This window comes from Delphinus delphis, chromosome 8 (assembly GCF_949987515.2).
Source record: "Delphinus delphis chromosome 8, mDelDel1.2, whole genome shotgun sequence".
NCBI lineage: Eukaryota > Metazoa > Chordata > Mammalia > Artiodactyla > Delphinidae > Delphinus > Delphinus delphis.
This window is the reverse complement of record NC_082690.1, coordinates 72,899,952-72,909,983: the sequence shown is the minus strand read 5'-3', so window position 1 is coordinate 72,909,983 and position 10,032 is coordinate 72,899,952. Positions and strand designations below refer to the sequence as shown.

At 49.5% G+C, this 10,032-nt stretch overlaps 1 protein-coding gene across 1 annotated transcript; it reads left to right on the top strand.

The window, feature by feature from the left end:
- The first annotated feature begins 316 nt into the window (after positions 1 to 316).
- LOC132429810 (serum amyloid A-2 protein-like) lies at positions 317 to 3,797 on the top strand. The gene is made up of 4 exons (XM_060018576.1): positions 317 to 422; positions 750 to 841; positions 2,747 to 2,885; positions 3,505 to 3,797. The coding sequence occupies exons 1-4, from the start codon at positions 418 to 420 to the stop codon at positions 3,665 to 3,667; spliced, it is 399 nt and encodes a 132-aa protein (XP_059874559.1). The 5' UTR covers positions 317 to 417; the 3' UTR covers positions 3,668 to 3,797.
- Positions 3,798 to 10,032: the final 6,235 nt, after the last annotated feature.

The following is a 10,032-nucleotide window of genomic DNA, read 5'->3' as shown; positions in this document are numbered from 1 at the left end:
ACACACCTGCCAGCAGCCTGGGGGCCTCCTTCCTGGAGCTCCACACCCTCTTCTCCACAGCCCAGGTGGCCCAGGCCTCAGCCCCTCCACCCCTGACAGTGGCCACCAGGCAGAACAGGCCTTGCTGTTTTCTCAGGGTTGCACAATGCGGAATATGACCTGTGGATGAGGACAGCCACTGGTCTCCAGTAAGTTACCCTTTGCAGTTTTGTAGGAGAAATGACCTGCAGGGACTCTCCCCCAGGCACCAGTCCAGCTCTCCTTCTCACCCCATGACCCCAGCAGGGATGGCTCAGTATAAATGCAGCCACCTGTCCCCAGCAGGTCTGCTCCACCGGGTTCAGGTGAGAAAGTTCTCCACGGAGTGATTTCTTTGAAAACACTTACTTTAAATCTTCTCTTCTGTATTTGTCCTGAATGAGGTCAGTGCTGGCAGCGTGGTGCATGGGAAATGCTTTTTGATTAATTACAGGCTGCTTTAGCAAGACACAGCTACGTCCCAGCTGCTCTCTTCTTCCACCATAGACACCTTGGTGACCTCTTAGACAGGCTTGGGTTCAGGGTTGGTGGGTTCAGAGCTGAGGGCTAGTGGCTCCGAGTGAGGTCCTACTGCAATATTGCCTAGGTGGACCACTGAGAGTCTACTGAGAACAAGTGGAAAGAACAGCCGGGCTCTCCTCGACATACAAATCCCCAAGTGGGTGTACAAGGCTTGTCCGTGTCTCCCTGACCCTCTCCTTTCATTTCAGCACAATGAAGCTTTTCGCAGGCCTCATTCTCTGCTCCTTGGTGCTGGGAGTCCACAGCCGATGGTTTTCCTTCCTTGGCGAGGCTTATGACGGTAAGGCTGGTGGAGGGGGGATGACACCCATGGGCCTCTGGGATTCACCATGAGCGCTCTTAAGGGTTGGAGCTACTGTCTTAGGCGGTGCTGCCCTATGTGGTAGAATGTGCCAGGTGTTTGGGGAGCTTTTTTTCAGACAGATTGAAAACCACAGGATTTATGTCGATCAGTCACTAGAGAAAGAACAGTCATCATTCCCAGCTGAAATGGAAGTTTGAATGGAAGACATAAAATAAGTCTTGAAATGGTACAGCATTTCCCTCAGACCAATTGCATGAAGGAGGATGGAAGCTATCCATCTATTTCCCCTCTCTTCTTCTCTCCCTCCACTCATTTCTCCCTTCCTCCCTCCCTTTCCCTCTTCTTTCCTTCCTTGCTCTCTTCTTCTTCTCTTCCTTCTTACCTTCCATTTCCTAATTGGATAATTCAGGGACCTTCAGCTTAGCTCTTCCTCCTGCTTCCTATACTCAGTGACACTGTCCCTGGTTCAGTCTGTTTCCTACCCTTTTATAGCCTTTTAACTGACAAAGAAACCCGTGTGCGACCGGGGTGGGGAACCTAATAACATATCTCAAGCTTCCGGGAGGAACTCGGCCCTTATATGCACTTCAGGGTGAGCAACTCTCCTGCTTTGCCCAGGTCTGAGGACTTTTCCAGGACACTTTCAACGCTAACTGGGGCAGTTCCAGGAAAACAGGTGCAGTTCTGGTTAGGCTGGGACAGGTGGTCACCTACTTACCTGCAGAATACCTCCGTGAGGGAGGCATCTCCCCCCATGTGAAGGGGAGAAAACCGAGGCTGAGAGCAGCTGAGTCTGCTGCCCAGGGACTAAGTGCCAGTCAGCAGGTGGCAGGACAGAAGTTTGAACCCAGCTGTGCACGAGGCCACAGCTCTTGCTGGGCAGACTTGTCCCAGTGCCACTCCCTCAAGCTGGGGGCTTATCAATCTCAGCTGCATGTTGGATTCACCTGGGGAGCAGTGAAAACTATTGATGCCTGAGACCCACCCCAGAGAGTGTGAGGTAACTGGCCTGGGCTGTGAGGTAGGTCTCATGGGACTTTCAGTACCTCCCCAGCTGATTGGAAGGTGTAACCAGGCTGAGGCAAAGACCCACTGCTCGAGGGCTTGCTTCCTCAGGCAGCCCACATCATCAATACCGTCCACTAGAAAGTCCTCAGGATGCCATTCACGTGCCTAACAGCCAGGGGAATCAAGTCACATTGAGCGCATTCGCGCAGCAGGAATACATTTCTTAGGCGTCAGGGCAGAGGTGCTGCATGTCTGCCCCTTTCTCAGAATCTGTCCTCCATGTCACCTCCCCACTCACCCAAATCCCCTGGATCTCATCCTATGCGGCTTCCTTTTATAACAGTGGTTCGGGGCCAAGGGCAATTTTGTGTCCTGGAGATATCTGGCAAAGTTTGGAAACACTTTTGGTTGTCCCACTTGGGGAATAGGTTGCCCGTTAGTGGGTAAAAGTGAGGGATGCTGTTAAACGTGTTACAATACCCAGGACAGCCCTGAACAGCAAAGAATTATCTGGCTTAAAATGTCAATAGTATGAAGCTGAGGAATCCTGCCCTATAAAGATAGCTCCCTTCTCTCCTTTAAACATATCACATGGAGCCCTAAGTGAGATGCAGTCCAGAGACGGCATCGTAGGGGCCCGACAACCAGGTCCAACGCAGCTGTGCCCCTCCCCCCATAACGACTCTCATTCGAGTTACCAGGAGCAGGAAACTAGACACAAGAATGCTCTGCTCAATCTATGGCACGCAAGGTGCTATAGCCACAGGATGAAACTGAGTCAGTGGAAGATTTTTCATTCCTTGATTCTTCCCTAAGGTGTCTCACAGTTTTCTGTCCACCTGATAATCCTTTCTCTATGTGCTTTCCTCCCAGGGGCTAAAGACATGTGGCGAGCCTACTCTGACATGAGAAAAGCCAATTTCAAAAATTCCGATACGTACTTTCACGCCCGGGGCAACTATGAGGCTGCCCGAAGGGGACCTGTGGGCGTCTGGGCTGCTGAAGTGATCAGGTACCAGGGGCCCTGAGGATGCAGGGATGGGTGTGAGAGCCTCGGACAGCCAGGAGGGGCCAAGCCCTGGAGAACTTCCTGTAGGGCTGTGGCCTCTCCTCCTCTTTGTGTAATTTTTTTTTTTTTTTTCCGGAACGAGGGCCTCTCACTGTCGTGGCCTCTCCCGTTGCGGAGCACAGGCTCCGGACGCGCAGGCTCAGCGGCCACGGCTCACGGGCCCAGCCGCTCCGCGGCACGTGGGATCTTCCCAGACCGGGGCACGAACCCATGTCCCCTGCATCGGCAGGCGGACTCTCAACCACCGCACCACCAGGGACGCCCTGGCCTCTCCTCTTATCCACCCTCACCCTCTGTGTCCTGTGTGGGGTCTGAGTGGCTGAAGAGCAGAGCAAGGCTGGTGGGACAGACGATTCCCAAGCCTCCCCCATGGGTGCTGTTCACCCAGCATAAGGGGACCCGCAGGGCTGAGGTGGGCTGAGCCCGGGCAGCCTCAGGCTTCATTCCCTCTTTCCTAGCTCCTGTCAGAGTCCTCGATTCCTTGGAAAGAGGAGAGATGGGGAGGGTGGGCTGTTGCTCGTCAGCCCTGGAGTAATCCCCTACCTGCCCTCCTCCATTCCAGCGATGCCAGGGAGGATATTCAGAGAGTCACAGACCTTTTTAAGCATGGAGACAGTGGCCACGGACGGGAGGACTCGGAGGCCGACCAGTTTGCCAATAGATGGGGCCGGAGCGGCAAAGACCCCAATTACTTCCGACCTCCTGGCCTGCCCGACAAGTACTGAGCTGCCTCTCACTCTGCTCAGGAGACGACGGGGCTGTGAGCCCCCAAGGGCAGGGACGCTGAGCTAGTGAGTTCTCTGTCCACAGAAGCCAGCAGATCTAATAAATGCTTAAGAGATTGAATGTTGAAAACCGTGTATTATTCTTTGATATAAGGACAGCCTGTTTGTTCCCAAGGGGTGATGGCTGGACACCCACGTGAAGGCCGAGTCTGTGCCTGTGTCTTGGGTGTCGGGGCCACAATCTCAGCATCATACAGGGCAGACACCCTGCTCCACCCCTTCCCCTAATCAGACCCGCTCCCCTCCAGGCCCCTCTGGTTACTGTGGTGCTCTTTCTAGGCCCTTCTGTATTCAGGCCTCTTCACTCCCTGGCAGTTGGGTCCTGTCAGCTTCTCTGCCCTGGGGTCTAGTGCCCTTAGTGCGTCCTCAGTGGTGTCTGTGTGCGGGCAGGGGACACAGCCTCGGGACGACTGGATCGTGGAATCCTGCTCCAGCAGCTGCACCTTGATCTTCTGTTCATCTCTCAGCAACACCTACAAATCCATCTATGAACCAATTTCTGTCTGTGCCATCCAGAAGTGCCTCCAACGCTGTCTCCCTTCACTCTATATTCCTTGCCTGATGCAAGTGTCCAGGAATAAACATGTCCAGAAACGGAGGCATAGGGACGCCATCAAGATTAAGTATCAGGAGGTTTTGTATTGCATTGGATATGTATCAGGTCCTTGAGAAGAAGTCACTTTCCCTCCCTGGACCCTTCCCAACAGAGGAAAGCCAGCAGCATGTTACTCTTTTTCCAGTCATGCCGCATGGCTTGTGGGATCTTAGTTCTCCCCCCAGGGATTGAACCCAGGCCCACGGCAGTGAGAGCTCCAAGTCTTAACCACTGGACTGCCACGGAAGTCCCAGCATGTTACTTCTTACTGAGGAAAACAGTGGCTAATAAAAGGGGATTGGGCCTGTTAGAGCACAGGAATTATGAGTGACTCTATAAATCACAAATTCCTAGAGAAACCAATAACCTTCTTCCTTGGATAAAAATTTGGTTTTGGTGTTTGGTTTTTTCAGATTACAGATTCCAAGAAGTAAAATGATCTAACACTTTAAAGAGTGGGGAACGGGGGCTTCTGTGGTGGCACAGTGCTTAAGAATCCACCTGCCAATGCAGGGGACACGGGTTCGAGCCCTAGTCCGGGAAGATCCACATGCCGCAAAGCAACTAAGCCTGTGCACCACAACTACCGAGCCTGCGCTCTAGAGCCCGTGAGCCACAACTACTGATCCCACACGCCACAACTACAGAAGCCCGCGCGCCTAGAGCCCGTGCTCCGCAGCAAGAGAAGCCACCGCAGTGAGAAGCCCAGGCACCGCAACGAAGAGTAGCCCCCGCTCGCCGCAACTAGAGAAAGCCCGCATGCAACAACGAAGATCCAATGCAGCCAAAAAAAAAAAGAAAAAAGAATGGTGAATAGACTTCTGTATCCAACTTTTATTTCAAGTAATAAAAAGGCTGATTATTAAATTTTTCCTATTTACAATAATTTGGAGAACTTGCTTTATCTAAACTTTCAAGTCATCCTTTCTCCTACTTCTCCTTTCTTTCCCCTCATTTTGCAAATTCTATACCTTCAGTACCTGGGATAGAAATCTAATAGTGAACATTCTCATAATAGGAGTCTCCTTACAACCTGGGGTCTGTTGAGACTTTACCACTAGAGCCCTAAACTCAGCAGTGCTTTGAGCCTGTTCTTGCCAGCCAATCTGCCACCACACTCTCCCTAATCCCGGTTACCCTGCTCCTGCTTTATTTTGTCAGACTCACTTTTCTGAGACACAGCCTTCATCCTCCTTAAACCTCCTCTACGTACACCTCTGACAGTGCCTTCTGATGGGAACTGTATGAGAAAGTTCTCCTGTGACTAACTACCTTACAGACACACTTTTTCTTCCTCCTTGACAAGGAAGTTAAACTTGTCTTTCCCCTACAGGGATCATTTCATCATGAATCGTCTCCCCTTAGGAGTGCTCCTGAATCCCACTTTCAGAGTAGAAGTGTGTGCCGGTTATCAGTTTATTTACTCTGAGCTCCACGTCCACCCTTCTTTGCCCCGCTTGTGATACTGGAACTGGTAAACATTTCTCCTGTGCCAGCTGGGCACCGTGTTAATCTCTGTCCTTTCAGGGCGCAGGAGGGACGTTGTAGGACACAAACACTTCCTGGTTTGTGCTTTCCTTCTGCCCAGCTCCTGTGGTGCCCTTCTCTTGCACAGGACACCCAGTGACACTCACGCCAGGGAGGAAAATGTGCTTGTTCCTCACATGGGCAAAACCTTGCAGAGTCCAGACAGTCAGTAACAGCTTTCCCAATAAAGCACCACATTGAAAACCCTGAGTTCAATCCACATCACTCTTCACTCTTGCACGTTTTCCTCTTCCTCTTTATAGTCAGACTTGTTGAAAACCTGCCCATCTGCACTTTCTGATTCCTCGCTTCTGACTCACACTTGAACCCACACCAGCCTGTCCTCTGTCCCCACCACTCAGCAAAACAGCTCTGGTCACCACTGACCTCCATGTTGCCAAAACCACTGACATGTTTCTCTCCTCCTATCAGGAGGCCTCTGAGCCATGCTCAGCACAGTTGTCCTCTCCCTCCTTCCTGGAAGGTTCTCTCTTGGCTTCATAGGACCACACTCTCCTTTTGCTTCCCTTCAGTTTTCCTTTATCTCCTTAGCTGGGTCTTTTCATCTCCCCAAACTCTAAGTGTCCCTCAGACTTGGTTCTGGGCTCGCACTTTTTATTTCTCTGTATTCTCCCCAACAAGCGCAGCTAATAGTATCTACATGCTGACGCCTCTGAAACTTACATCTCCCCCTCAGAACCTGGTTTCCAAGCTCCATGCTTGTTTATCTGATTGGCCTCCTGAAACCTCTGATTGGATGGCTTCCAGAGATCTCACACTCTGCTTGTCCAAAGGAAACGCTCATCTCCGTCCAGAACTCTTCACCCCCAGGCCACTCCAATTCAGCAAATGACACGACTCTTCCCTCTGTGGCTCACCCCAGATATTGGGGAATGTGCTCGATGCTTCCCTTGCCTTTACCTCCACATCCAATCCACTAGCAAGCCCTGTGATTCTACTTCCAAAATTCATCTCTAGCCCATCAGCTTGGTCTCACGTGCACCTCCACGCTCCTGGCCACACCTGTTCTCACCTGGGTTCCCGCAACAGCTGTCTCAGTAGTCTCCCCATCTTCATGGCTTCCGCCTCTGCTTAAGTGTGACTGTATAGTTTATCATCTAAGCCAAGTCACTTTCCATTGTGAAAGGGACATTATTGATAATTATACCTGGATGACAGGAATAAACTGGAACTGTCCTGGGCAAAAGAGAGCATGTAGTTATCCTACCTCTCAGTCTAGCATACAAACTATACTCAGATCATGTCTCTCCCCTGCTTAAAATCCTTCAATGGATTCCCATGTCCCTTAAAATATAATCCAGGTGCTTATCATGGCTTACAAAGCCCAGTGTGATCTGTCCCTGGCCACCCTGCAGCAGCATCTCCTGCCACCCCTTCCCAAGCTCCCCACTCTCCAGTATCACCAACAAACCAAGATTTTCTTTGGCACAGGACGTTTGCAGGTGACATTTTCTCTGCCCACATACTCCTCTGCTCGCTTTTCACAAGGATGGGAATGTCTCACCTGTGGGGCTCTCCCGAATTCACTCTTTCTTGAGAGAGGCCTTCCTGGTCATCCTGGCTGACTCACTCTGGTTATTCTTTACAGTTTACCAATTTTTAACATGTGGGATTCTTTTACTCAATTTTTGGTTTATTCTTCTAATTTTTGTTTGGGTTTTCTTTTGGTCCATCTTCCTCCCTTGTATTATAAAATCAGTGAGAGAAGTGACCATTTCTCTCTTGTTCACCCCTAATATCCAGTACCTGGCATATAATGGCATCTCAACAAATGCTTATTGAAAACGAATAATTGACCTAATCTTTTATTTTACTCATACAAGAAAGGTTTTCTTTCAAAGAAGGTCAGACTAGTTATAAGGAACAGGAAGGCGCTAAGGAAGAGGGAGATAAGAAAGGTAAAGAAGAAGGAATAAGAGCAGAGTCAAGGGGAAGCAAGAGGCAGAGGGATCAAACCCACAAAGGATGGTTAACCCCAAGGGGAGCAGAAACTTCTCTGGCTCTGAGAAAGGAACGAGGGTGAAGAGAGTGGGGTCAGGGGATGCAGCACATTTGAGATGGACGACAGGGACCTGCAGGAATCTGGTTGTACCTGCTCTTGCTGTAGGTGAGTGTCCCCAGGACTCGTCACACTCCAGTGCGTTCGCCCGTTTTCTTGTCTGTCTTTAGAGCCGGTAGGTAGGGAACCCAAGGGCAAAGGCCTGTCTCTTTTATTGTGTGTTGTCATTGTATCCACAGTGCCTGTCATAGGGCCTCACAAATAGTAGCTGCTTTATACATATTTGTTGAAATGAATGAATAAGGTCTGAGAAGAGTATTGTTCAGAAGTGGACAGAACTGGGGGGAGGGTTTGGGAGTTGTAGAAAGTATGGATGTGGTTTGGATCTGCAGAATGTGGTAATGAGTCACTTTGAGGTGACTACTAAATCTGTACAAATATCATACTCACACCAGCCAAAATGATATAATTTTACTTCATCATAGAAAATATTCAGTTTTCTCCAACGATACTGTGCACACTCCCTCATAGAAATGAAAATGAGGAACGCCATGTGCAAATAAACTGTTAGTCGTTGTGGTAGCTGATGAGAAGCCTTGGGAGAAATAAATGAATATTTTGAATTTCCAAAGTACTGTGCTGATTATCAGAGGGGCAAGTTAGCAGAGAACACTCTGTGAGACTAGAGGAGGGGAAAAAGGACACACTGTATTTCTCTGAGTCTAAGACCCCTAGACTGAAAGATGTGTTACTATTTATACACCACCAAGAAAAAAGATGCTACCATTTAGATTCAGACATAATGTTTTCTCATCACTCTGAATTTTTACTTTACACGTACTGAGAGAGTTCTTTTAAACTTAGACATAGATTTTAATCTTACATCACTCTTGTGTATAAACAAAAAGGAAAGCATACACAAAATTAATCCTAAAGCAATGACAACAATTTCATGAGTGCTGCCTGGTCATTAGTGAATGTAAGACACATCCTAATTTCAGAAATGTATAATCAAGAAATGTGTGTCCTAGAAATGATGAAATATGAGATATAAATGTAAACCTATGCAAGTTCTCTCTCTCTCACTATATTTACTGAGAAGAAATAATAGTAAGCTTTGAGCTATTATTAATCATCAGGTGTGATGGGGGTGCTCCTGAGGTGAGGTTCAGCTTCATACCAGCCCCTCAGCTATGGAGGACCTCCCCAGAGAGGAGCAGGTTATCCACAACTGGTCCTGATGATGGTCCATGTTCCAAGCTCCCTCCTTACCTGAGGTGTCACCTCACCTGGCGCAGCACTGCCTTTATTCTAACCCCAGAATGACTGAGGGCCTCTTCTCTTCCTGCAGAGATGGCAGATGGGAAAGAGCTCACCCCATCTCCTTCCTAGTCACACTCCACCACTGCCTCTTTAAGCTCTGCTGGCATGGGTGCTCCAACCTTTTAGAAATCCCCAGAACAGTCACCGGCTCCTACACATGTCAACTCTCTCAAGAACTCCCTCACCGTACTCCCTTCTGCTTTGATAGGGGCACCAGAATGAGCTGGGAGTGTTTGCAGTGAGCACGCACCCAGCTGAGAACTGAACAGGCATTCTTCTATTCTTCTTGGCACCCTGAACCAATGTGAGGAAATCACCTATCTCCACAAATACTGCACTCCCCACAAGACTGACGACACTGCCGTCTCTCCCTCCCTTTCCTCTGGCGTTTCCTAAGTGGACCAGAGGTGGAATGGGTTGGAGAGGTGTTGATTGCAGAGGCCGGCACTGCTGCCTCTTTGTCAGCCTTGGGAGTTTACTGAGGTCTGGCCCTGCTTCCTGGATGCCCTCTCTAGGATGTGGGGTTCTTGGAGCCGCTGTGTCCTCAGCTGTGGGTGATAGAAAAGAAGCATCACTCAACAGCCTGTTTTTCACTCTCGGGTGCATAGGGAGCCCTTTCACCATTCTCTAGTTTCCCAGGTTTGCTTTTTGAAATCTGTAATTATGGGAAAGAAGACCCAGGTCCTCTCTGAGGACAGTGTGCTTTGCTTACACACACATTTATTACCTGTGGAGTCCTGTCAAACCACTCTGTTTAAACCGTAGTTGCAAAATCGCCCGTCAATGACCCACTGATACGTTTCCTGAAAGAGTTGGACAAATGGGCAATGACTCAGGCTG

Coding starts and splice junctions, on each gene's coding strand:
- LOC132429810 (XM_060018576.1), top strand. Junction 842..2,746: donor CCTTGGCGAGGCTTATGACG/GTAAGGCTGGTG, acceptor CTTTCCTCCCAG/GGGCTAAAGACATGTGGCGA. Junction 2,886..3,504: donor TGGGCTGCTGAAGTGATCAG/GTACCAGGGGCC, acceptor CCTCCATTCCAG/CGATGCCAGGGAGGATATTC.